The 27,926-nt window shown below is 37.2% G+C and overlaps 2 protein-coding genes across 3 annotated transcripts in view; both read right to left on the bottom strand.

The window, feature by feature from the left end:
- Positions 1–305, bottom strand: part of PTPRQ (protein tyrosine phosphatase receptor type Q) — a 206,806-nt gene extending 206,501 nt beyond the window's left edge. The window contains exon 1 of one of the 2 annotated variants that reach the window (XM_070599139.1): positions 176–305. The gene's annotated coding sequence lies outside the window, so the exon portion shown is untranslated. The remainder of the gene's footprint in view (positions 1–175) is intronic. The other variant, XM_070599138.1, reaches the window with a different exon arrangement.
- Positions 306–4,189: 3,884 nt separating this feature from the next.
- LOC139080169 (fibronectin-like) lies at positions 4,190–26,485 on the bottom strand. The gene is made up of 13 exons (XM_070599141.1): positions 26,366–26,485; positions 24,935–24,982; positions 23,943–24,080; positions 23,393–23,528; positions 22,655–22,912; positions 21,081–21,295; positions 19,900–20,089; positions 19,488–19,793; positions 17,656–17,931; positions 13,624–13,893; positions 7,804–8,064; positions 5,140–5,270; positions 4,190–4,961 (listed from the first exon to the last, which is right to left on the bottom strand). The coding sequence occupies exons 2-13, from the start codon at positions 24,980–24,982 to the stop codon at positions 4,770–4,772; spliced, it is 2,421 nt and encodes an 806-aa protein (XP_070455242.1). The 5' UTR covers positions 26,366–26,485; the 3' UTR covers positions 4,190–4,769.
- Between the last annotated feature and the right edge of the window lie 1,441 nt (positions 26,486–27,926).

Genomic DNA, 27,926 nt, shown 5'->3' with positions numbered 1-27,926 from the left:
CCACTATGAAAGTATAGAAAAGTTACTTGCCCCTATAGAATACAGAAAAATCGTGTTGTCCCTGGAAACTTATTCTCTTTGCCAACCATACAATGTAGGATGTAGGGTGTATAATGTCCTCACCTGATGCCAGGTTATAGGAACAACAAAAAGTGATGAAAGTGTTCACATTTACCTTACAGACACGGTTGAAAAGTGGCTCCTGTATATCTTACTCTCCTACTCTCTGAGCTACAGGTCTCCACTCTTAACTAAATCTCTAGGACGAGGTTGAAAGGGAAGCTGTGATATATCACCCAGTTTTAACTTCCGGAATCTTTGTTCTAGCCAGTGCTGTCACAGAAGCATTATCCTCCAACACCATCATTCCTTTATTCACTTTTTTGTACTATGTATGCAAATATCTATTTCTATTGAAAATGCAAATTCATTTAAAGTCAAGTATCAGCTCTTACTCAAGTTCGAACACTTTCCATGACAATTTTGTACTTTTAAAGCAGTAAATAGAAAAACTGCTTTGGAGGAAAATCTTACATTAAAGGATTGGTACCATAATTTCTAAAACCATTAAAGTAAAATGAAAGACAAAAAGAATGAGTGAAACAAAGACCTCAATAAACATCAAGGTTGTATGATAGCAGTGCTATTCTTTACCTGAAACTTTTCAAAGCCTCCTTGTGGGAGTTTCCAAGATAAATATATTGTGTTTTCTTCCTGCCCAAAAATCAGCAAATTTGATGGTGGGTCTGGATCTAGGGCAACAAAATAAGACACAGTAACCATATCTTTAAAAAAGTACTTTTTCTACCATTATGTTATCTACACTGCACTGATAACCTTGACTGTCACATGATGGAAGAGAGATAGAATACCAAGGTTTTTCTAGTCAGTTTTAGCACTATGTGATCTTGTGCATACTATTTCTCCTGAATCTCTAGAAAGCCTCTTTACACAATAAAATTATGTGAACTAAGGATTTTCACATTTATTTCTCTCACAGCATAATTCAGTGTGAAGTTATTACAATTGGGATTTTTAACTTATAATTGTATGCACTGCATAGAGTAAGAGATATAGCTATGCCCCTTCCTTAAGTTCACAAACTCCTTTTCCCTTTATACATTTTATCTGAGAAGGTTCTGGAAACTTATTTTTCAAGTCAGTAACTTGTCTCTATTTCTAATTTATATTTCAAATTGAAATGTTGCACTGCTTTTCTTAACTTGAAGAAATGTAACATTAACAATTTATCAGAATAATTTCATCTCTAAAATTCAAATTTTCTGTGTTTTTTTTGTCCCAACTTACATATTGATTTAGGTTTATTAGAATTCAGCTCAGTGGTAGATTTAAGCCTACATCACTAGTTCACAAGCTTTTTAATTCTATTTTTCTGTGATGCATATTCCCTATCAACTAGAATTAATTTATTCTCTGAAATTTGCATAATATATTTTAGCTCTATTTTTTAGATTTATTAATATCCCATCTACTTCCAAATGGATTTGAGATGACTTGCAAAAGAAGGGAGGTACAAAAAGACCAAAAATTATTAACATACAGTAGAAGACAACAGTGAAAATAAAAAGTGGAAGCGAAAGGTACCAGCCTTGTCTGGGAAAACATACCCAAAGCAACAACTTCCTAAAATATAGAAAGTGTTTTTACAGCTGGAGCAGAAATGGAGAACTTGAGGTCCAAATGGAATAACGATTTGTTCAAAGTCACAGAGCCAAGAATGGGTAGTCAGTCCTTCCTATAACATAGTGGCCTTTCTACCGTAGGGACCATAAGGACAGAATTTCATGTCAGGAAAATGTGGGTTCTCAAATCTCTGTCATCTTGTATAAGCTACTGAAATTCCCCCAAGCCTCAGTTTCTTCATTTGTAAAAAATATACGTCTCATGATTGATAGAATAAAGATTGTCATCGAGAATTACATGAGCATAGAGAATGCTTAGTAAAGTGCCTGACAAAGAACAAGCATTCAATGCAATGATGTTAACAACGATGATGATAGGAATGAAGACAGTGACAATGATAAGGACATAACCTAAATCTAAGCAGCAATCTAAGAAGCTGCCACAAATATAAAATAATGTGCTATCATTTTAAGAAATGAAGCCATTTCTCATCTGTTTCTGAAGCTTCTTAGGATGGTGTTTATGGGAAGCAGGAGAGTATCATATTAGTTTTAGCGTTAGAGACCTGGGTCAAATCTCACCTTCAGTAATGAGCTGTGAACGCCTCTGAGCTTTAACCTACATTCTTGGTACTGGGGGAAGGGTTGCGGGGGGCGATTCAACACAGTAACTCAAGCACGTAGTACCATGCTGGTGTATAATAAGTGCTCATATTTTTTAGTTTATTTTCCAGGAATTGATTTGACTGTTGCTGCATTTTCCAATGCTCTCCCTTCCTCCACACTGCAAATTTTGAGATTATCCTCCTCTCACACTGATAGAGCACTGGTACTTGAGCACATGTTCACCTGACTGTGACCCACAGGTGACAGGGCTCTTAGGAACATCTGCAGATGTTCAGGGCAGGCATAGATGGAAGTGAAGCTAATAAGGTCGGAAGAGGCAAAATGAACCCAAATAATGCAACTGAAAAGACAGTGCCATCTACTTTTTCATATTCCAAGGGTTTGGGTTGTTTTTCATAAAATGTTGATAGATATAGTCAAATATTAGAAAAATATTGAGTATTTCATGGCAAGAATACCTTAGAGCCTTAGAGTACTTTGCACTTTCACAAAAAGCTTCGCCTTTGATTTTAGTAACAACATTTGATACCTAGTCAGGAATATTTATTCTCATTTTCTAAGTGAGAACTTAGTAGTTTTGCCCAAGGTCACATAACTGATAAGTCACAGAGACAGGACTGTAACTCCGGCGTTCTCCAGGCAAATGCAGGGCCCCTTCACGGCAGCACGTCATAAACCGCTTTCATATTCATTCTTCTTTAATTAGATATTGGCTTTAAACACAACTATTTCCCTTACTTTAACCATGAAAAGTTAATTAAATATAAAATGAACTTACAAGTGCTAACCAGGAGGACAGTAGGATGGCTTATTTTTAGTCCCTTGGTAGTTACAATGCTAATTAAAAAGTCAGTCCCCGGAGAAAGGTTATTAAATGTGAATGTCCTACACATGAAAGAAGAGTCACATATTAAGATATTTAGCTCATAAACATTCAGAAAACTCCATCTTCTCCACTCTCTACAGAAAGAATTTTATATATATTTTGGTTTTTTATTGTCTATCATGTAAACAATTTGCTATGCTTAAGCACAAATGGTTAATTACAAATCATAGCTTCTTATCTGGAGAGATTTCATTTAAGTCAAAAAGTTCATGTTATCCATACAAGCATGACAATATCCTGAATTAATTCATTACTATCTGTTTTCAGAAATAATTTGCTATTGTACAACAGAGTTAGTTATTCTAATCATATCATAGTCCAAAAAGTTGTCTCGCAAAGTTTTCTAATTTCTATTTATAGTAAACTATGAACATAACTTTCTATATATTTCTATATATAAATATATATATTTCTGTATATAAAATGTTAATCTTGCATTCCATGTAACAATATAATTTCTTTTCAATATTTTCCTACCTTTTCGTGGAAGGCAAGATTTCTTCCTTCATTAAGCTGTCACTGGATATCGAGATAATGTACCCATCCAGAAGACTTCTAGCTGAAGGCCAGCTAACAGTCACTGCATTTGAGTTTCTACTATGGTTCATAAATTCAACTGCACTTGGGGCTATATCATTTAAAACATACACAGAAAATAACATTTTCTACCACACAAGCACCTGCTTTAAAACAGCTCTGACACACTCTCAGGAGTTGACTTTCTGCAAACTCTGAGGGTAACCCAAACATTCCTTTTATTCTTCCTGGTAGAAACGAGAATTTAAAAGTTAAGAGAGAGAAAAAAAGAAGCAAAAATCATTTTAAACTTGGAAATGAAGCCGATGTGTATCCCAGTAGCACTGTACTCAACATTTGCTTTACCTCTAAAATATAGGAAGAGCTTACATCTTAGTCTTGCACAACCACCAATCTCAGAAATATTTAATGATTTTTAGGATTCATTCTAATTAAATACCAAATGGTGACAAGGTTAATCAGAAGGAAAGTTAATTGCAAGCTAAATATGAAATGCTTTTTTTCTTTCCTGAGGGAAAAAAGTTAAACTAAATAGTGTATAATATATGCTTGTTTCCTCGTCAAAATTCCTCCACGTATAAGAAAGGAACAAAATTGCCAAGACTTCTCTCTCAGTTCTGTTCTTTGTTATTACAGTAAAAGAATACTAGACACGATCACTTTCTAAATATATAAATTAATATTCCTAGACGATCAGTGTCAAAAATAACTAAAATAGTTGTTTTAGTAGAACAGTTAACTTAGATATGAAACCATGCATTTTGCATACATCCTTCCCAGTCATCCCTTATTTCTTACGACTACCATGGAATCATCACCATCTGCCATGGAGAGTCAGTCACTAACGCTGGGGAAATGGCATTTCATTGCCTGCTTAACTGAACAATGGAGAAATTAAATCACAAATGGAGATTCTGGCGAGACCCCAGGCAATTAGCCAACTCTGCTGTCTGGCAATACACACACAAAAGAGGTTGTGCTAACCCAGAAAAGGGAAAGCAGGAAAAGAGACAAGAGATGACACTGCCTGCTCACAAAGAAAATCTGGAAAGAATAAAGTATTTACCAAATCTTCCCTAAAAGAACCAAATAAATATGTGAACATTGAATAACACATAAGTGCTTACACAGGCTGTACCTGTCTGTATTTCTTTTGTGTTAGGAGTACTATCTTTAAAACCTTCTTTTTCAGTGCGAATTGAAAAGGTGTACACTGTGGCAGGATCCAGGTTGGAGAACGTTGCTGTTTCTTGAACTACCTTCTGGACCTATCAATCCGAAAGAAGAAATTAGCAACTGTTTGTTTAAGAAATATTCCACAATTGAACACAAGCAAAAAAGTCTGGAGTTATTTAATTTCACTGTTATCTAACATGAGAATGCAGTAATGTTGGATTCAGCATGAAAGATTCAAGATGAATTCCTCCCAGAGCCCGGATAACGTACCGTGAAAGCAGCGGCACAGCTTATGCATGTTACTTCATAATGCTGGAAATTCCCATCAGCTCGATTCCAGAGAATTTCTATGGAAGAGTCTGTAACTTTGCCCTCAAGGATATTTGATGGAGCTTCTAGACCTACCCAAAACACACAACACAGTTAATTCTTCTTGGATGTTTTCTAACTTGGGTTTTTCTTTTAATTTATCCCTTTAAAGGGGAAAAAAAGCACAATGTGAAAAAAGAACAGTAAAATTTATTCATCAATTATCTCTCCATCCTAATTAAAAATAGTTGTTTATACATATAATGACAGTTTATAAAGTATGATAATCAGTTGCAATCCTCAGTCTGCAAATACATCACAGGCAGCAAATTTTGCCGTTGCAGTGAAAACCACATGGGAATGAATTCACAGGAGACAATGCACAATATTCGAAGGAGGAAAAAGAGATTAAAGCTTTTTGAAACTATTAGGATAAACTGAAAAAAACAGAGAAAAAGTTTAGAAGTCTAGACAAAGAAGTAAAACAATCCTTTTTGTATAAAGTATTGTTGAAACTATAAACAAATTTTATCTGATGAGCTTTAAGGATTATTTTTCCCATTTTAAAGATCTCATCTAGCATAAAGGAAAAAATTATTTCAGAAAAACAAAACAAATGGCAACTTAAGACTATCATCTTATCTATTGATATATTTTGCTGATTGACATCACAATATTGATATATTTAGATGATCAAGTAGTAATTATTTTTATTTTTATTTTTTTTGAGGAATATTAGCCCTGAGCTAACATCTGTCACCAATCCTCCTCTTTTTGCTGAGGAAGACTGGTCTTGAGCTAACATCCGTGTCCATCTTCCTCTACTTTATGTGTGCGACAGCATGGCTCAACAAGCGGTGCGTAGGTCCGCACCCAGGATCCACGTGGCAAACCCCGGGCCGCGGAAGTGGAAAGTGAGAACTTCACGGCTGCGCCACTGGGCTGTACCAAGTACTGATTATGTTTAAAGACAAGAGCTATCAAACAGACCACTCCCACAGTGATTTATAATATAAGGAAGAGAGGCAGAGAATACAGATATGAAGTATATAAAAATTGCAAGCAAAAATAAAATATGAACATTTATTGAGCTCATTATAAATATGTTAAAATGCTATTGGAATAGTGTGATTTGTGACAGCAGTTTGGGAATATTTTATGGAAAAGTTGAGTTTAAATTAATGGAAGGATTACAGTCTGGGAGGAAGCAGACACATGGTGGTATAACGATATATGTGAAGATTTATAGACAGAAAGAGCATATCATGAAGAACCTGGACCTGTTACAGACCGAATTACAATAGTCCCCCCTTATCCACAGGGGTTATGTTCCAAGACCCCCAGTGGATGCCTGAAACCGCAGACAGTACCGAACCCTATGCAGACTATATTTTTTTTCCTATACAAAACGTATTTGAGGTGTGAGAGCAAAACTAGCATGAATTTCTTTTTCCTTCTTCCCAATTTCATGGGTAGAAGATTCATTCTTACTGTAGATCTTAGCAATCTTAGCATACAATTTTTTTCTTTCCTTATTAAGTCGAGAACTTTCACCTTTTTGCTTAAAGGAAGCACTTTCTGGCTTCAGTTTGGCATATCCAAATTGCCAGCACTCCTACTCTTGCACTTCGGGGCCATTATTAAGTAAAATGACAGTTGCTTGAACACAAGCACTGCAAAACAATGACAGTCTATCTGATAGTCCGTTGAGATAGCTACAAAGTGACTAGCCACTGGGTAGTGTATGCTCTACGCACATGCTGGACCAAGCGATGATTCACATCCTAGTGGGATGGAGTAGGATGGTGCGAGATTTCATCGTGATACCAGAATGGCACCTAATTTAAAACATATGCATTATTTATTTCTGGAACTTTCCATGTAATATTTTTGGACCGTGATTGACCTCAAGTAACTGAAACTGTGAAAAGCAAAACTGCAGATAAGGGAGGACCACCGTACAATGTTTTAAGGACTCCCTGTGATTTTTGTGTGGTATTTACTACTCTGTGCCATTCATTTCTATAGCTACTAGAGGAATATCAGATAAATTTCATATATCCCAAATGTTCAAAATTAATATTTGTAGAATTTTTGAGTTACTTAAAGAAAAGATAAATCAAAATCAATATGAATCTCAAAATATAAGTATTAGCATGAACACATTTATATTAATTTTAAATATTCAAAGAGGTAAGGAAAATATACACTAGTTCTTTCCAGACAAACGGCAGCATGGGGAGAGCATGCACACACTTAGACTGTGTGCTTTGAGAGATACTATCAGGGCTCCTAGACTCAAAAAATATAATCTAGTTCTTATAATCTGCCTAAAATTACTCACATTCCTCACTCTTGGATGAAGTCATTGAAAGTTCTGTTTACCATGCAGGTATGCTTTTGTTAATCGATAGATTAAAAAAAATTCATGACCTCAGTTTTACACAAGGTTGGCGCTATCTGTATACTTAGGCAATAAAAGCTCAGGCCCGGTAGTGACGTATTTGCAATTATTGTAAAATATCTTTGAAAACAATTGCATTGAAGTGAATTTAGCCTACTAATTTGAAATGGTACACAAAATCAAAACCAAGAAAAAGCTTATGCAAGTCCTAACATACTTACATGTTTTTACTGCAGGCACATAATACATATTACTTAATTTAGTTCCACTGATGACGGAAACAAAGAAGTTATATTCTGTTCCTGGAGTTAACTTGTCAACAGTAAATTTATTGTCACCCTGTAAAGGCATGGTTACATTTGGCCCTCCTTCAACTGCGATATGTACGCCATCAAACACTCCGATATCAGGCATTTGAACAAATAAGATGACAGAGGTACTATGACTTTCATAAGGGATAACAATTTGAGCTGGTTTGGGCTCTGAAAGATAAAAAGAGATTTATAATGAGTGATTTTTTAAAAATTTCAATCATATTTCTCTGTATTTTGTCTAGCAAGTTCTAGAATTTGTGAAAACATTAAATGCTTATGCATTAAACTTTTGTTTACTATGTCAGTGTTAGAGAAATAAGATGGATATTTTGACATACGATGTATTGGAAGTATATAACTTTCATTTTTTGATTTTCAATAGTCTGAAATATCATAAGAATTGGAGATTTTCCAATTTTTTACCTTTTTATCTATTTATCAAGAAAGTATTTTTGAGAACCTATGTACTAAGGTGAGTATGCAAATAAAGTAAATAAAGCTAAGTTCCTGCTTTCAAGCAGTTCCCAATCTCAGGAAAGAGATGCACAGATCACTAACTAGAATCCCACACGCTTAGAGCTGAGCAGGTGGTACAAACAAAAAGTTGTTGAGACTAGAGAAGGAAATCAACGATTCTAGCAGAGATAATTGGGGAAGGCTTTCCAGAGTCAACATTGATATTTTATCTGTCTTAAAAGACAGAACAAGTTTACCAGAAAGAGTGCATGTAAGGAGGGAGAGGTAGTGAGGAGGGGATTCCAGGCAGAGAAAAGCATAAACAAAGCACGGAAGCGAAACAGGGCATCAGTATGTGTTCAGGGAAGACCAAGTTCTTTTGGCTGTTTACTCACAGGGCAAGTTACTAGTCACTAGTTTTTGGCAACTAGTTAGTAGTCTTTGGCAAGTTACTTTGTCACTCTGTGCCTTGGTTTTCTCACCTGTAAAATGTGAAGGAGATTAGTATCTACTTTGCAGTGTCACTGTGATGATTAAATGAGAGAATGTGTTTATACCTAAAGTGCTTAGAGCAGCGCCTGGCACACGGCAGGTGCTCAGGGTGGTTAAAGCATGCGGCGTGAGGAAGGGGACCGGGCACAGAAGGGCCACCTCTGAGGCTGGACCCTGAGAGAGGCTTCACATGCCACGCTACGGACATCAGATTTCTTCCTGTAGGCACAGGGATTCTGAGCAGACAGTCATTTCATTTTTAGGAACGCAGTTCTGGCAACAGTTTGGAGGAAGGATCTGTTTACATGTCGCACTCTCCCTGACCTCTCTCCAAGAGCTTTATCATCCCTCAGTCCTCTACTGTGCTGTTTAGAGCAGATCTGAAGTTTTAGACAATTTCCATTCACGTTATTTTTCCCTCAGGTCAATTTTAATTTTGATTCTATCTGTGGACTATTGGGATACCATCCAATATGTCCTTAGGTCTATATTTCTTCTAAGTGGATATCTTCTTCTAAAATAGACATTCGGAAAAAAATATTTTTTCCTCCAGAGAATCATTAGATGGCCTTCCTTTTCCAGTTTTATTGGTGTCATCTGCTTTGATGCAGTGAAACTTAGGTTCTAAGTTACTGTTAAATATTTGATTCGGCCACTTTGCCCAGAGCCAGTACTGTCTAAAAGGATTTAAACACACACCTATAATTTGCATTATAGAACATAAAATCCATGCAATATCTTCATCAATTCATTCAACAACTCTCTTGCCTTTTCTATTCTTGATGGTTATGAGGAAATTTCCAATATACTAACCATAACAAATTCAATATGATATACTACTGGGTTTCAAGGCACTTTTACCATGTTTTTTCTTTTCCAGTTGTGTTATCTTAACTTTTCTTCTTCTGTCATCACTAATCTTTTTTGTGGGTTTCCTCTTTAAATTCCTCACAGCTCTCTTCAGTTACAAAGCTTTTATGGTAAGTATGGCTTTCCCAAGATTAGTGTGACATACCACAAGTATCCTATCCATCTGAATCTGTGGGCAATGATCTGTGAAAGCTTCTAAACGTGCCTTGAGCAGAAATTAAAAGACCCGGGGATTGGAAATGAGTGACCAGTGTAGTCACGGAAATGATTCAGTTCCATGTCCTTGGGCGCTGAAGACATTTTCTAAGGAGAGACAATGCTTTAAATAGACATGGTTTACTTTAGGTTTTAAAAGTATCTAGAGTCAGCGACATTCCCTCCAGTGGGTAATTGTGGGGTTTTCCATCAATTCCACTTGTCGGGGGAAATGGGGCCAATGGTGTTAATGTATGACAAGTTAAAGTAGAGAGTCACCAAGACTGGAAGGTGTAGAATAGGACAAAGTTATTCTTTCCCTTCAAAACTATACCCTGAACCTCTGGAAACTCAAGTGGGAGAAGATTTCACTTAAAAAAACAAAGAAAGATATTGCCATATTCTGGAAACTTCTGATGGGTCTCTGTCTCTGTGACATGACCTCCATCTTTACCCGTTTTCCTGAAAAACCTCTTTCAAAAGAAGTGGTAGCAATGGGGGCTGTATGAGGTTTTTTCAACATGAGACAAACTGAACTAGGTCAAATTCAAAGGCTTTTATTACAGGCAAGGTAGAATGAGATCTCAGGGATGCCCACTATATCTTAAAATTTATTCTGCTATACAAAGAGGAAAAAAGAAAATTCAAACACCAGTTCTCATACAGCTCCTCTTCTCTCAAAAAAACTTGGGTATAATTAATTCCTCCAACTAAAAGAGACCTCACAGACAGCTGAAACAGCTTTCCTTCCTGCTACGGATGCTCATAGCTCCTCAAGGCCACCCCTCTGCTCCTGTTGAGAAAAATCATAAGAACATTCTCATTGCTGACTTGGTGTCTGAGTCCTTAAATTATATTAACTTCACAAAGTAGATAAAATTATTATCATTCCCATTTTAGAGAGAAGAAACTCAGGACCAAAATGGTTGAGTGACTTTCCAAAGGATGTAAACTGATCACTGTGGAGCTGGAATTCTAACCCAGGTAACCCCGTTCCAAGGTCTGTGCTCGTAAGCACTGCCTTTTCCCAAAGGCACATTTTATGGTTCAGGTGCACAATAACAATGAGAGATCGACTTTTCCTAGTTATTTTTGGGATATTTAGAGAGAGACAGAGAGAGAAACTTCAAAGGGGAAAGGGAAATAAGTGAATGTGCAAAATTTATTTCTTCTACATGTCTGTAACAGCTCATCAAAAGGCAAATGTCCTCCACGCTTGACTATCTCAAAGTGTACAGAGGAAAGAGAAATAGGGCATAGTAAATAATAGTTATCAACAAATATTTGTTGAAAGAATGCATGGAAAGAATTAATTTCTACCTATGCACCTTTGGATAGGTTAATATTTGCTTTATCATCTTGACATAAGTAAAAATGATGAATGATAAATAATCTGGTGATGCCAAAAGTGATTATCAAGCTTAAGAACTGAATAGAAAGGCCAATAGGATTATAAGAAATAGTGGAGTACTTGAAGGAACTAGAGATAATTCACCAGAAGGAAAGAAAATATAGACACCAGGAATACCTAAGGGATGTTTCCAAGCATTTGATGGCCTTTCATGTGAATTGGGGAGTAGATTTGCTCTGTGAAACCCTAGGGAACAGATGTGGCTTCATAATAAAGGAAAATTACAGGGATGCATTACAACATCAGAGGAATTGGCAAGAAGATCTCTGTCCTAACTTTAAGCCCCCAAATTCTGTTATTCTTCCTAGACTTTATATGTTAATATTATTTACATGTTAATCCATGTTAGATAGTGATTTTACAAATAAGTACTTGAATTAAACAGAGTGAAGAACTGAATTTACACCTGTAGATACAGAGCTGAATAAGATTTCAAGAGAGCTCACTATCTGGAAAGGCAGGCAAAAATTGTGTATTTTAGATGGCAGATGGGTTGAAATATGCTGAGTTCCCTAGAGTCAAAGAACAGGACTTTAGAACTGGAAGTCAATTTAAAAATGTATTCAATGATCTACATTTTCAGAGAGAAAACTTAGGCACTGAGACAATATGAGGACACTCTAACCTCATGCTGATAATAACTGGTAGATCTAAGACTGCAGTTCATTTTCCATGCATTCATTTAAACTTTAGTACTTCTGTTGTGCCAGTAAATATTTGTTGGGTTGTTTAATAGGCATGAAATAATTTTTTTCAGCAATATCTTTCTTAGTTGTTTCCTTTTCCATAACTGCTTCCTTTGATAATTATCTTTAAGTATATTTTCTTAGAAATTTAAGTATAGAAGTGCCATATACAAATTCAGTTTTAGTCTTTGGAGGATAAAACAAGAAGATTCGATGCTGGTTGAGTGTGGACACTGCTGGTACATGGATTTTTGGACCCATTTATTTTTCCCAGCAGGCTGCCCTTATTGTTCGCCAAAAGGCCTGTGAACTCCAATGTTCTTTCCTTTCTCAGCGTTACCAAAATCCACCCAAATTGCTTAAGTCAAAACCTTAGGTTTCTCCCTTCCTTTATTCATCAGAAACCTCTTGCCTCAAAGCTTGGACCTCCTACAGCCATGATATAAAATGTATCTGCTACTCTCCATCTGCACGTCCCCATCTTGTCCACCATAATCTTTTGCCTAGATTCTGCAACATCCTTCTACCTGGTTTCCTTGTCCCTTTACACATCATCCTTTGCACATAGCCATGGGGAAGTTTTTGTAACATAGGTCACATTGTTGCTCTCCTGCATAAAACTCTCAATGACTTCCACCTGCCCTCAGAACAAACTCAAAAGCATAGCCTGAAAGCTTCATGTGACCTGAGCCTTGAATACTTCTCCGATATCATTTCTTACTGCGCTTCTCCCTCTTCAGTAGACACGACACATTCTGGCCTCTTTGTTCTCAGGTACACAGAGCTTTTTCCTGTTTTACCGTCTTTATGCTGGCTGTTCACGCCTGCAGTACCCTTCCTCCACCTTATTCCACCCTGGCTCCTTCATAAGAAGGAGGCGTCTATTCAGATGTAACTCCTTCTATCACAGCCCATCTAGAGCAGAACCCTCCCTCCCTCTTCAATTCCTCGCTATCATATCACTTTTTTTCCCTTCCTAATGTTTATCAGTTTATAAATATCTATCAATATTACTTCATTTATTTACTTTTAATTTCTTCTTTCTTTCTCCCTCTTCAATAGACTTTCAATGATACTCACTGCATGAATTAATTTTATTTGAGAAAGAGTATAGAAATTTTTTGTTTATTTGGTCCTAAACCTTTTTTATGCCATCAGTATTTCCTTTCATGTGCTTCAGTATGCCTTTGTTGATGCAATAATAATTACAAACACTTACATAGGTACGTGTCAGGCACTGTTCTAAGTCCTTACATTTATGAAATCAGCTATTCTCAGGACAACCCATGAAATACACATTATTTTCTCCCACTTTACAAATGTAGAAACTGAGGCATAAACAGGTTGAGCATATTGCCCAGGGTTACTGAAACAGTTGAACCTAGATGCAAACCTAGGTAGTGTGGCTTTAGGATCAAGTTCTTAATCATAAACAATGCTGCCTTCATACAAGCATGAAGCATTTTCAGGAGAAAAGGGATGCAAATTGCTCCAGGTCCTGAGGCACACCAACAATCTACTCTGGTAAAACTTGTTACAAGGGGTCTATCAGGAACTATTTTACAATACCCCAAATCAGCAAACATCTGTTAAAAATGAGAAGTATTTGATTCTCACTTAGAGTTTGTTGAAGAGTTACCAGCTCACTCAAGTTCCCATTCATCACTGTTGCCACTCCAATGTCATATGTCATCCCAGGGATTAAATTATCAATCTTGAATCTATTAGCATCCTTTACAAAAAGCTTGATGACTTCTCTTGTATCTGATATGGATTTGACTTGAATGTAGACCTCATGGCCATCTTGTGGGGGTTCCCACTGAATTATTATACTGTTCTCTCCCACATCTTCAGGTTTAGCATAAACTTTCTGGGGTGGGTTAATACCTTAGAGAAACAGATAGACACACATATCTTAGTTTAGTGTTAGCATTACTCATGCTACTGAATAAAAACATCTCAAGTCAATATTAACTAACATTTAAAGTAAATTGTATTACCTTGTATCACCATGTCTTGAAAAGGACTCAATTTAGGAGAAAAATTTGTCTTGTGATTACCACACAAGATTTACCAATATGATTAAGCACAAACATTACACATAAAGAGAAAATAGAAAGTGTTTAGCAAATTCTTCAGAGTCTTAAGAGTTTCATCAGAGTAATATTCCAATTATGGCGATTACTCATCCTTTATCAAATATACAGGTGTACCTACTATGTACCAGGAACTCTCTTAGGCATGTAGAGACATCAATAAAAAATAAAAAAGTTCTGCCTTATGGAGTTTATATTCTATTGGGTGGAAATAAACAATACATATAACAATCATGCAAGTTACACAGTATGTTAGATATGGTAAGTACCAAGGAAAAAAGAAAAATAAACCAAGATTAGGGAGATCAGGGGTGAGGTGGCTTTAGGGAGGAAGTTATGGTATTAAATATGGAATTCAGGGCAAGGTGTCTTTGAAAAGATGAGATTTTGAACAAAACACTTGAAGCAAGTGAGGAAGTTAGACATGCAGATTTCTGGAAGAAGAGTATTCCAGGCAGAAAAGAACAGCTAAAGTAAGCGTCCTCCAGTGGGTGTCTACTTGGCATCTCCAAGCACGAAAGAAAGCCAGAGTGAAGGAAGGTGAGAGTATCGGGATGAGGCTGGGGGATAGAGAGCCGGATCATGCCAGGCTCCGAAGGCTTATCTTTGAATAAACAGGTTGCAACTACAGGGTTCTACGCTGAGGCAGGATCTTTCCTAAATTGTAAAGACTCACTTGTGTTGTTATGTTAACAACAGACTATACAGAGGGTCAATGGTAGAAATAGGGAGGCAAACCCAGAAATCTTGGCGAGAGAGAGTGGTGGCCTGGATGACCATAGCCCTAAGGGATGTAGGGACAAGAATTGAGATTCTGGATTTATTTCAAAGACAGAATCAACAGAATTTCCTGACAGGTTGTGTGTAGGTTGTGAGAGAAACAGAATAGTCAAGGATACCTTCAAGGCTTTTGACCTAAACAACTGGATGAATGAAATGGCCGTGAATTGACATGGGGAGGGTTGTAGGTAAAGCAGATTTGGATGGAAACATCTATAGTTCGGTTTTGGCCATGTTGAATTTAAGATGTCTCGTAGATATCTAAACGAGATATATTAAGTTGGTAGTTAGACATTTAAGTCTGGAATTCAGGAGAAAGGTCTGGAATAGAGAGATAAATTTAGGTGTCATTAACATGTAGATGATTTTTAAAGTTTTGGGACTGATATTTATCATAAAGATAGTTGTAACTTTAATTATATCACCTTTCTAATTTCTGAAAGTTATGACACTTGGACATTCATTTAGAAATAAAGAGGGGCCAGCCCAGTGGTGCAGCGGTTAAGTTTGCACGTTCTGCTTTGGCGGCCCAGAGTTCGCAGTTCGGATCCTGGATGCAGACCTACACACCACTTGGCAAGCCATGCTGTGGCAAGTGTCCGACATAGAAAGTAGAGGAAGATGGGCGTGGATGTTAGCTCAGGGCCAGTCTTCCTCAGCAAAAAGAGGAGGATTGGCGGCAGATGTTAGCTCAGGGCTAATCTTCCTCAAAAAAAAAAAAAAGATGAATAAGACCTGATCTGTGCCTTCAGAAATCTTCCATATTAATGAAGCGAGATAAGTAAGTTAAAAAAAACTGTCATAATGCAGTATTATAATTGCTATTATAGAGGTTATGCACTGGAGACTATGGGAGCATAGAGAGGGATAAATTAACCCTGCCTTGGGGTGCAGGGATAGTTATAGAAGTCTTCCTGGAGGAGTGATTCACTGAGTCATGAAGGAAGAGCAGGAGTTAGCCAGGTGGGAGTGGGGAGACAGAAGGATACTGCAAGTAGAGTAGACAGCAGGTGCATAGGCAGAGAAGACAAAGACGTCTTATACCTAACACTATATCTAGCCAGAGAAGCCTAGATAGGTAGATAGATAGGTAAATAGCAGAGAGGACGCCTGCCTCACCACGGCTTGCCAAGCAGTGTGTGGGTCTGCACCCGGGATCCGAACCTGCAAACGCCAGGCTGCTGAAGCAGAATGCAAAAACTTAACTGCTGTGCCACCAGGACAGCCCTCCGTCTTATTCATCTTTGTATCCCTAGTTCTTACTGTAATTTCCGATACCAAAAAATTATTTATTCAGTGAATAATGAATTTTTAAAGAAAGACTATTGCCTCAACCTTAGGAAAGTAAAAAACACCGGATTACTAAATCCTGGGCATGCACTGCCATGTCAGCTTACAGTTAATATACATAGCAATGACCCAAAATTAAACGTGCAGACTCACAAGTACCTTTCTCCTGTCCCTCCATTAAACAAATAGGTACATCCTACGGGAGATTTTAATATAACTTCAAGATTAATGGATCTGTGAGAAATCCTCCTGGCTGCCTGTCAGTTAAAAATGAAAGCATCTTCCTGAAAGGTAAGGGGCTCAGCCGAGCGTTTACCAATTGAAGGATCTTTGTCTGAGCTCAGGGAAGAGAAAACATCCCCGATCTAGTGCCCAATTGGAAAAAAACTTTTGATCATGATTTGCAACACTGAATACGTGTATGTTAAGCATTGGCATTTCGTAAGCATTAAATAATATATTTTACCATTGTTATTACTTTCAATGAATCCCAAGTATTCACAGTAAGTATGAGAAGGTTAATTAATCTACAGCTGTGCAAGCGCAGGTTTTCCATTCCTCCACCTCAGCTCCAGGGTGTTTAATTTTAGCTGGTGAAATTTCAGTCGAAGAACTTTGCATATAGGCATGTTAAATACACACGCACAAACAACACACACATACACCCACAGGGGCATACTGTCAAAATGTGCTTAGCTATGCATTGTTTCATACGATAGTGTTTTATCTTTTCAAAGAAAATTGACATACTTAAGGGTTAAATAGAATGCTTAATTAAAAGATGGATTACTTTAATGATTACGTTCTAGACAAGGAATCAAAAACTGCTATGTGGAGGTGAGTGGAGATTAGAAACGCATTTGCGGAAGTCCTGAGACGACACTGCTCCCTAGAGGTGATCTCATCACACTGTGAGAGAAAGTAAGGAAGAACCAAGTAAAACCCATTAATGTGCACACCTATTTATTGGATCTAGTGTTATTAAAGAGAACTGGGTGAACCAATTTTCCTATGTTATGATAATTTACTTTCCAGCCAAGGCTAGGATAAGGAAGACGTCTTCTAGGAACTCTGGTAGGAACAATGAAAATGTTCAAAGAGTTCATATAAGGCTAAATGAATTTAGTATTTAGAATCCACGTTTAGAATTGATTCAGCATTCAAACAAATGTTCAGCTGTGAGTATCTGTACCTATGAAGGATCAACAAAATTAAATTTCAGAAAAATAATATTTCAAAATATGTAGTTTATATTTTTTTATTAAAAGGCAAAATGTGGGGCTGCCCCATGGCCCAGAGGTTAAGTTCGGCCATGCTCCACTTCGGTGGCCCGGGTTCGGTTCTCAGGCACGGACATATATTACTCATCAGCCATGTTGTGGCGGTGACCCAAATACAGAATAGAGGAAGATTGGCACAGATGTTGGCTCAGGGTGAATCTTACTCAGGAAAAAAAAAAAAGGCAAAACGTGCCTATGCTTACCTGTAATGGCTGAAATAGGTTTCTCAAAGCAGCTTAAAGTTCCTCTTTCTGCTACACTGAATAGATATATCAGATAACGATGGAAAGATCTGAGATTTCCGATTGCTGTTGATGTATTGAGTTTTTCAACAAACATCTCTTCTGATTTATTGTTTTCAACATCCAAAATAGTCACAACATAATGGTGAAAAGATACAGGATCTGGAGGGTCCCAGCGTAAAAATATTTCTGTTGGCTTCACATGAGTAACTGTGAAATTCTGTGCTGATAATGGGCCTAAGAAATAAAAATGTCAAAAAAATGCACTGTATTAGTGATATGATTTGGCTGAATTCTCTCTCACTTCTCAGTACTTCCATAATACTCTCGCTTGAACAGAAAAGGAAAACTGGGTTTGAGTCTTGGCTCTTCCGCTTTCTAGCTCCGGTCCCTGAATAAATAACTAACTCTCTTTGAGCCTCAGTTTTCTTGGCTATAAAATGGGAATTATAGTAGTAGCTGCCTTGTGAAATTATTTTGAAGATTAGGTGAGACAAGGAATATAGAGCACTTGGCACAGTGTTTGACACAGATTATTGTTCAATCATTATTTTTATTACAAGCACCACCAAATGGCACTGATGGCACTCAGTGATCACATATCATATACATCTTTTACCTCTTCTGTCCCGTCAGACTAGAGGGCAGGGTTTCATGTTACTCCCTCTTCATTCCCATCAACACGGGAACTCAGGCAGTCATTCCCTTGCAGGAATATTTCCCCACTCCAAACCATTCCACCCAGTGCCAGCGATGTTCCTAGTTAATCCCTCCGGATTAATTTTCTTAAAACAGCACCTGGCATGTATCAGCCTCAAATGCATATCCGTTCACCACCCTCCCAACACACACATATGCACACACATTCTTCTTGAGTCTTTCTTTAGAAGCAATTTCTCAGAGGTTAAAATAAGGTCATCTGGGTTCCCATGTGGCTCTACCACTTAACAAAGCCTGTTAGTCTGGTCAGTTTACGTCACCTCTCTGAAGCTCAGTTTTCTCATTTCTATGTAGCTACTCCCAGGGTTGAGGTGAGTACTGAGTGAGATAATGCATTAAGACGGCTTTTGTAAAACGTAAAGCAAGTCTTAAAAACTACAGTCTTAATGGATTTCCATTGCTTCTAAGGCCAAGTCCAACCACATTAGACACAGGCTCCTGGCACTCCCAAATTTGGCACCACCTACCTCTCTAACTGCTTTCACTCTCGCATCTGAGGAAACCTTCTGCAGTCAGCCTGCACTATTCTTTTCCCACAAATTCCTGTCTGCACACTTTTGCCCATAACATTCTTTACTTCCTTCAAGTTTGAGTCTAAGCCTCTCCCTTCCGTGAGCCTTCCCCTGTCACCTATACTCTGAATTCTAGAAAGCATTTATTAAATGCACCACTGATTTGGAATTCAGGTTATATTTTTCTATATAGTTCTGTTTGCATTTACTTTTATTCCTTGTTAATTCTCTCCCTTGTAAGTCTCTTAAATTCCAGTACACACATCTATCTCCCACTATTAGCACATATTAAAAATTCAGTTCTATAAAGATTTCTTGATTACTTACCATGGACCAGGAACTAGTCTAGCTGGTATTATAAGCAAATAAGATATAGTTCCTTATGGGCTTATACTTTAAGAGGAAAGCCAAACACATAAACAGATTCACTGTAATCTAAAATGGTTAAAGATACAAGTATGTCCAGGGTTTTATGAGAAAATATCAGACCTTCAGGAAATACCTGCTAATGATGATATTAAATGTTTGAAAAATTATTCTTTCAGATGTCTTGTAACTTACGTGTTTCAACAATGAATAGTGGACTTAAAGTAGTTTTTGCCTCCCCTTCATTTATTGCAAAGAGTGAAAACCTGTAAATATGGCCAGGAGACAACTGGGTAATTGCTTTTTCTGTAGTATTTGGGGGAATGCTTTCAAAATGTTGTTCTTCTTTGTGGTCTAAATAATATTTAATGATAATTTTATATCCCAGTTTCAGCCACTTATTCAAAATATTCCAACCATTCAAATTATTCCAACTAAATACAACTTCAGTTGTTCCAACATCCTTTACATAGAAGAAAAAGTCTTCCTGTAGAAATGGTGCTGAAAAAAAGATAAAAGAGATTTATTTTTAATTAGAAATTATAATTCTGTCTTTAAAATATAAGCATGAGATGCATGAATATAAAATACTAATAAAAATAATTACGTTCATATTCGCAAATATATGGCAATGGAACATAACAGAAAAATCGTGTAAAGAAATAGTTTGATCCTGTTGCATTTTGCTGTAAAATATAGCAATCCGTTTCATTCTTGGGTAGCAGTGGAAAAGAAATGATTTCATTCGTCTTAAGGCCAAAAGATGATCCATCTGTCCATATGAGATGACCTTCTTTCTGTAATAAGACGCACAAATTAAGCCAATTTAAAGGAAAAGTAAGTGTCATATCTTCAAATATGTGTATTTGAAGATTTTTATTAGTGACATCTGTATTATAAAATTTTTAAGATTAATACTTTCTAAAATTAACGATCAATCAGCTTAATATATTTTATGCAGATTTCCTTCACCATAAAGATTCTGAGCTGGAGACAGAGCTCACTTTCATTCACTCATTAGTCATGTGTCTTCAGGCAAATTGCTGAATCTCACTCTAAGCCTCTATTTTCTCATCTTTAAAATGTGTACAATAACAGATTGTTGTGAGGATTAAAGAGGCAGCGCATATGACAGGCTCAACACAATAATGCCTGGCGCGGACTCATAATTCATTAGATGTTAGTTGTTTTATTTCAAGTCATAGTAAGTTCTACGCATTAGGTGAGGTTGTTGACACCATTCTGCTCAGAGATGTGACTGGTGAATATCACCAACCTCAATTCTCACAAGTAATGAATCTATCTCTAGACAGTCATGTGACAACCCTCCTAGAAATGGGGGTAGGGGGGCCAGGAAAAGTATAAGCTTTGACAAAGATACACAGAATGTAGAACACCAAAAGTGAACCGTGGTGTAAACTATGGACTTTGAGTGATTATGATGTGTCAATACAGGTTCATCAGCTGTAACAAATGTGCCACTCTGGTAGGGGATGTTGATTATAGGGGAGGCTATGTATATGTGCAGGCAAGGGGTATATGGGAAATCTCTGTTTCTTCCCCTCAATTTTGCTGTGAACTTACAACTGCTCTAAAAAAAGAAAGAGAGAGAGAGATTGACACGGAGGAAATGAAAAAGGAACAGTGTCTGGCTTCTAAGAAGTACTCAATAAATATTTATTGAATGAATGAAGGAAGGAACAAATGAATAAACAAAGAAGGGCCGAATGAATGAACATATATAAAATAGTTTGATCACAATATATGCATTTCTTTACATTTACTGACCTTCAAATCATTAAGACCAGTCCATATTATTATTTGATTCTTTGACCTGAGAAGTGAAAATATAAAGTGTTTTTCCTCTTCATTTTTTATATCCACAAGGTGTGCAGAACTTAAGGATAACTTACAACGTTGCTGGGCTACATTCCATGGCACGCTTTCTTTACTAATTCTATAACAGTTATTTTTTAATGCTACCCATCCTTGTGAACATGAACCTACCAAAAGAAAAATGCTTTGCTAAAGATGAATTCAGTAATATAACATTATATAATTACATTTCTTGACATCTATAGAAGATAACCGTGAAAACCTCGCAGTGTTAATTGTGCACGTTCCCTATATTTTCCCCAAACCAATAAAAGTACTAAAGCTGTTATTATTCAAGTAGTAAATCCATTACTACCAAAGAAAATAGCTTTTTAAGTAGCTGTAAGAATTAATTATGCAGAATTATTGCCCACTTATAACAATTTAAACAAAAACCACAGATGTTTTTCTCCCTAAGTTATTTCAGGTTGTCCTTCCTTTCCCTTACTCTTGTACTGGGAAAGAACTTTCTAAGTATATTTCAGGTTTCTTTTTATTTTAGAGAACTAGACATAAGGCTTGCTAAAAATTCTGTTCTCTGCCACTTGACTTCAAATAGGTTTACCTTCCAGAAAAAACTAGAATGGGTGCTTAGCTTGTTTCTCCAAGACTGTATACCATAAAAAACTGAGGAAAATCTCAGCCTGTTTAGAGCGGACATTGCACTTTAACTCTTGTTGATGCTTCATCAGTGCCTCAGCCCAACATATCAGGAAGATGTGACAAGGATCTTTTGAAGAAACTGTTTTCACAGGAGAACAAGGATGGAGAGAGGGAATGCTTTAGTCACCTTACTATCTTTTTCTTACTATTCAAGTGTTTGTCTGCTTCACTGGTAAACATATATTGTGGTTCACTGATTATTCCTATAGAGAACATTAAAATGGGACTCTTAGCCCATCACAGAGTGGGTATGGCCCTCATGTGCTATCTGTGACTGACCTCTTCTCTCTCTTCCCACCATGTGGGGGAAGGAAGTAGAACGAGGAAGACACCAAAAATTGAACACACTCCCTTTCCCCTTGTAGTATTACAAATTTTGGTCACGTCTGATCAGGGATGAGTAATGGAGAAGCTTCAAATAGGATGGAAGATTGATATTTTTATATCAGATTTTAATGGACCTCTTAATGCCTGAAAATGAGACTATTCATTGATACTTGAAAGTCATCTGAAAAGCAATGGGATCCATACGAACCATTGCCAGAGTTAAAGAAAAGAGAACCCACTTGGTTCAGTTTAAAAGAAGTGGTGAAAGGTGAATAAAGTTGGTTCATACCGTTACCCTGCTAAATCCATCTTGTTCAATAAATCAAATACCAGAATGACACAGTTAGAAAAGGGGGACTATGCTGATTCATTGACAGGTAGTTTACAGTAGTTAATACTTGGCTGGATCACATTTTAAAAGAGGAATACAGCTTCCAAGTTATCTACAAAATCCATAATAAATATATTAATTAACAATGAACCAAATAGCTACATACCTGTTTCCACTTGAACATCCAGTCTCTGAAATACCTTTATAAAATCCAAGCATAACTGTTTGAATTCAAATGTAAAAGAATACAAACTGGCAGGTTTCAAACTGCCCCACTCATAAACAGTGACATTGTTTTGCATAATTTGTGAAGAATTATTAAGAGATATTGACATTGAAATGTCACCAGAAGATAGCTCACTCCAGTTAAAAGAAACACTCGTACTTGTTGCTATTGTTTTAATATTTCTAGATGAGATTCCACCTAAAAAATCAGGGAGAATAATTAGCACAGTTTTAAATAAAACTGAATGAAACACAAAGAATATTGAATTACAAAAGATTCACTGTGATGGAAAAACATTATATAACTATAAAATACTTTCTAGACTATACGGCAGTTTCTCATACACTACTTAGAATGAATGAATCAGATTACAAACCCACATTATAGCATTTTTAGAATAATCTGGATTACATGTAACATCTCTATGATACCTTTCTATTCATATTAGCACACATTCAACATCAACACTGAAAATCTTATTCTTACTTCAGTTTATAATTTCCTTTAAATTTTTAAATTTACATTACATTTAAAAAACAAAATACCACTATTCGGATTTGATTTCCGACTACCATTACATATCTGTTAATCACTGTAAAATTCAAATTATCTGGTAATAAAATTTTTTTCCCTTTATAATTAGGTGATATAGCTGAACAACATATACACGTTACTTACGGGTTTGGAATGATTTTTCACTCAAAATTTGTCCATATTTTACGGACTGTATAATGATGTAATAGTCTTCATTTTCTTCTAGTGTTATTATTGATTTTGGAAGTTTTTGTGGGTCTGTGAGAATGCTTTTGATATTCTGTAAATGAGATTTAGATGCTTAAGAAACGTTTAATAACTCTGTGTCAGATACATTAATCCCAAGTTTGACTTTTGCACATCTCTTTCATATGAAGCAGGTTTTCTGATATAGAATACAAACATATATAAAGTATTTATTTTTACATAATGATTAGTTGTTATATAATTACTCTCTGTGCACTATATAAATTATAAAAAGGAAAATACATAATCATTCTTATGAAAAAGTTAAATATTATTTTGATCAACTACTTAATGAAGATATTTCATAAAATGGAAACATTTTATATATTAATAAACAAAAGTAAGAAATTGCAATATCTGTTAAATTCCTATTTATGATGTGGCATTTAGTTACATCAAATTTACACTATGCTTACTTTTTATCAGAGCCAAAAAAAAGATGGCTTACTTTTTGAGCAAAACTACTAACAAGTTGGTATTTTAAAAAATAAAATTCAGGACTCTCTCCTTTAGGAAATTCATCCCATTCAATAAGAATTTTTGTTGTTTGTTTATTCATCGGTACATAATGAAAACTTTTTGAGATCTGAAATGGGAAAGAAAACAAATGATAAAAAATATAAATGGCTTCTTGGTTATTATTTTAGAAGCAAATTTACAAAAATGAAACCTAAAATATGCAAAATGATAATTGAAAGATATTTCAGCAATATCAATTTCTACACATGAATTAAATGACATCCATTGGATACTCTATTAACACGATTTTGAAAATAAGAAAGGCAAGTAAAATTAGAGCAAGGAAACATGTTTCTCAGACTAGGAACACCACGCTCCTGCGGTCAGGGAGGAGGAGAGACTCAAAGTCACAGGAAAAACTCAGGACACTTTCCTGGCATGTGAACTCTGTAGCCTGATGATGATGCCTAAGAAAGTGAAATACTTCGCAGACATTCTTGACAATACATTTGCAATGAAAATAAGTTTGAGAGCAAAATGTTTGACTCAGTCATTTTAGAGGCTTGGTTCATTTACAGGTAAAGAAAACGCTAGCAATTGAGGTAAAATAGCTGGGCCCCAGGATCAGAGAGCCTTTCTGTTCCCCAGATGACAAAAAAAGACTTCACGATGTATTTATCAAAATACCTATGAAAACAGCCTTGAAATGCGTCACTTATACCATATCTTTTACCGAATTCTGATCTCTCCCGGCACTGATTATCCCCAAAACAACTAGTAAGCAATGAAAACAGATGCCATCTATATGCATACATTTGTGCAGCATCTAGCAAAGAAAATTTTTCTTAGGTACTAGACCCAATATTTAGTGTTATCTCTCTTCAACACACCCCTTATTTTCCAAAATGGATAGACTCAATGCACTAGCATCCTACCTATTAACTAATTATTCCAAAAAAGGGACATTAAAAAATGTCTCACCTTAACCACATATGGTAACCAGAGCAGTAGAATCATTAATTTCTCCATCTGGAAAATGAAGCATATTCAGTCAAATTAAACATGTATATTTATATTTTTAGGTTCGAAACTAAACTATTGGACATTCCTTAGGTCGTGTGTGTGTGTGCGTGTGTATCACTTTAATGTCATCTCTCTTCACTTTAGACCGACCACTCACCCAACTGAATGTTAAGGCATTAATAAGTAGGTGTTGCATAATATTCTCCACCTAATAAAACTGGAAACATCAGTACTTTCCAACAAATAACAAAATAATTTGCTTCCGGAAGCTGCCATAATTAAATACAAAGGAGGGGGTAGAAATAAAATGAACTATCAGGCAATTACACAAAATTACATTGTGTTGTGTGAAACTAACCTTAACTGGTGGAAATCTAGAATGCCTACACACTGCTACTTCGTTGGAAGCAATCCCTCACATTTTAAAACTGTACCATCGTTATGAAAAATATTTCAAAATACCGTTGGTGAAATTGAACTTAAATGGGAAAACTATTCAATATTCATTTTTAAAATGCATTGATCTACAAAGCTTGTGTAGCTTTTCCTAGGCACCTAGAGTCCCTGAGGACCTAAGAACTTAAGATATCAAGAAAAGAATAAACATCCTGTAAATAAAATATATAAATATTTCTAAAACTGAAAAACCTCATTTGAATAGTAAATAAGTCCCCAGGATCGATTTTAAAGCTCTCTAAAACCACTCCAAAGAAGGTTTCTTCCTACAAAATCCTCTTTAGTTCTTAACTAAGCAGGTGTTCACCTCGGATAAAATGCAACCCAGTTAAAAAGAAATATCTAATCATTCAACCCACAGACGCCCCCACAAACTGCACAGCTTTAACCTTGTCCGTTTTTCTCTGAAATCTGATGTGAGTGTTCTGTCCTCAGGGTTGTGGCTTTAATTTTCTCCCCCAAATCTCAGTGTAAAGTAGGATTTCGGCGGCTTGTGTGTTGCAATAAAAATGCCAAAGCGGAAAGATCGCTCTGGGCGGCCTAAGTCCAAACCCCGGCTCAGATTCAGTTCTGTCAATCACAGAGCAGGGCCCTGGGAGCACTGTGTTAGCAACAGTCCAAAGGCACCAACTTCTGACCTCTGGATACAGGACAGAGTTTAGGAGAAAGGACTGAGGTTTTAAGAATGGTTAGACTGGAGGGGAAAAGAGGAAAGAGCAGAGACTTGGAAGTCAAAGCGCGGGAGTGCACAGCGGCAGAGCTGCGGGTCCCAGGAGCCCCTCATCCCAGGAGCCCCGCATCCCGCATCCCGCATCCCGCCCTGACCCTGAGCCTGGCCGCGCCGCCGCGCTTTGCAAGTTTCGCGCGCCCGGGGCTGCGCGGGCACAGGCTCGGGAGGAGCCGAGGTGGAGCGAGAGCCGCCATCGAGCCCACCTCGCGGCCTGCCTCCGCGCGGGGTCCTCCCGGCTCCGGTCAGCGAGCCCTCGCTCTCCTCCAGCTCTCCCCGCCGCTGCTCTGGCTGGTTTCCTTCCCGCCAGCGATGCCCTCTTCCTCGATTGGGTTAATTAAGTGAAGGTCTCCATAGAAACCGTAAGCAGCTGGAAGCGAGAGGAGTGGGAGGCGAGTCCCAAAACATTGCTATGTGGAGGAGAATCACCCTGTACGTGGAAGAAGGGAGGAAAGGGTAGGGCGGTGAAGGAGAACGCGAGTGGGAAACGTTGGCATCTCAAGAACAAGAAAGCGGCTGTAAATAGCCCTGGTTGGGCACAGTTTTGACTTAAGTTCATCCGTGTGGCTCGGTATGAAGCCATATTCTTGCACTGTTAACACGTTGTGTGGTTGGTTTGCTTGTTTGCTGTCTGCGGCTCTTGATGGTATTGAGTGAACCTCCTTTCCTGAGATCTCCTCCTCAGTTAGCTTCCCTGACAGCCCTCACCTGGTTCTTCCATCTTCTTAGCCCACATCATCCTCTGGCATTTCCAAACTAAAAAATTGACTTGATTCATGGTACCTTCCTTGAGTATGGGTTATTTCGCTTTTGTGATTTCAATCATATTCAAGACGCCCAATCATTCCGTCCTGGCTCTCATTTCTTTCCAGCGCCTCGAAACGGTATTTACAGCTCCGCATTGGCCATTTCCATCTTGATGTCCCCAACAGGCAACTCAAAACCATCTTTCCAAAACTAATTCATGATCTTCCCTTGCCAGCCCTTCCTGAGCAGACGGTCGTTCACTCAGCCACCCAAACGAAATAAATTGGCAACTCTGCATCCTCAGATCCTTCCCCTCACTACCCAAAGCTAATTTGTCCTCAAAAAACGGCTTTGATTTTACTTCTAGAACATGTCTTAGGGAGAGTACTTCCTCTCAATTCCCACAGCCGTTGCTTAATTGACAACCTTAATTATCTCTCTCTGGAAAGTATGTGCCACGTTTAAGAGTCAGCACCTCAGTTCAGATCCTGTGGCTCCATTTACTGGCTGAGCAACTCTGAAAACTTGACTGTGGTCAAGAGTAAGCTTACAGAGTGCTTAGTAGAATATAAATATTTAAGAGTGATGACTAGTAATTGGTTCACTGCAATGACTGCCAATAAACTCATACTTGGACCCTGTCTCCGTGTCCGATATCCTCAGTGTCTCTGATACACTGCTGGCTAATGTGATCTTTCTGAGACACACTCATGATCATGCCTGGGGTACTTACTTAAAAGCCAGTTCTGACGTTACGTTGTACCTCTGGCCAAATTCACTTGTACAATGTACCTCTGGCCAAATTCACTTTCCAACTTTCCCTCTCTCCTCTCCTCCTTGGCAACCTAACTTACACCCTCAAGGAAATAACAGGCCATAAACATTTGCACCTCAGTTTTCCTATAGAACTCTGTTTACATTATAGCACAAAAATTTACTTTTTATGTATCTATGTCCTCAGTCAGATTACGAACTCTTGATAGCATGAGCTATGTCTTAATTCAAGCATAGTTAGAGAGA

Source organism: Equus przewalskii, chromosome 29 (assembly GCF_037783145.1).
Source record: "Equus przewalskii isolate Varuska chromosome 29, EquPr2, whole genome shotgun sequence".
In the NCBI taxonomy this organism is placed as follows: Eukaryota; Metazoa; Chordata; class Mammalia; order Perissodactyla; family Equidae; genus Equus; species Equus przewalskii.
The sequence above is the reverse complement of the archived record's forward strand: the minus strand, read 5'-3'. Positions and strand labels throughout refer to the sequence as shown.

Bases quoted from the DNA above. Each gene is read 5' to 3' on its own strand.
- LOC139080169 (XM_070599141.1), bottom strand. From the start codon at position 24,982: ATGGAGAAATTAATGATTCTACTGCTCTGGTTACCATATGTGGTTAAG. The intron at 17,932-19,487 runs GTAAGTTACAAG...TTTATTTCTTAG, and splicing joins ACTATTCATTGTTGAAACAC to GCCCATTATCAGCACAGAAT. The intron at 8,065-13,623 runs GTGAGAATCAAA...TTTATCTTTCAG, and splicing joins AACTCTTCAACAAACTCTAA to AGCCCAAACCAGCTCAAATT.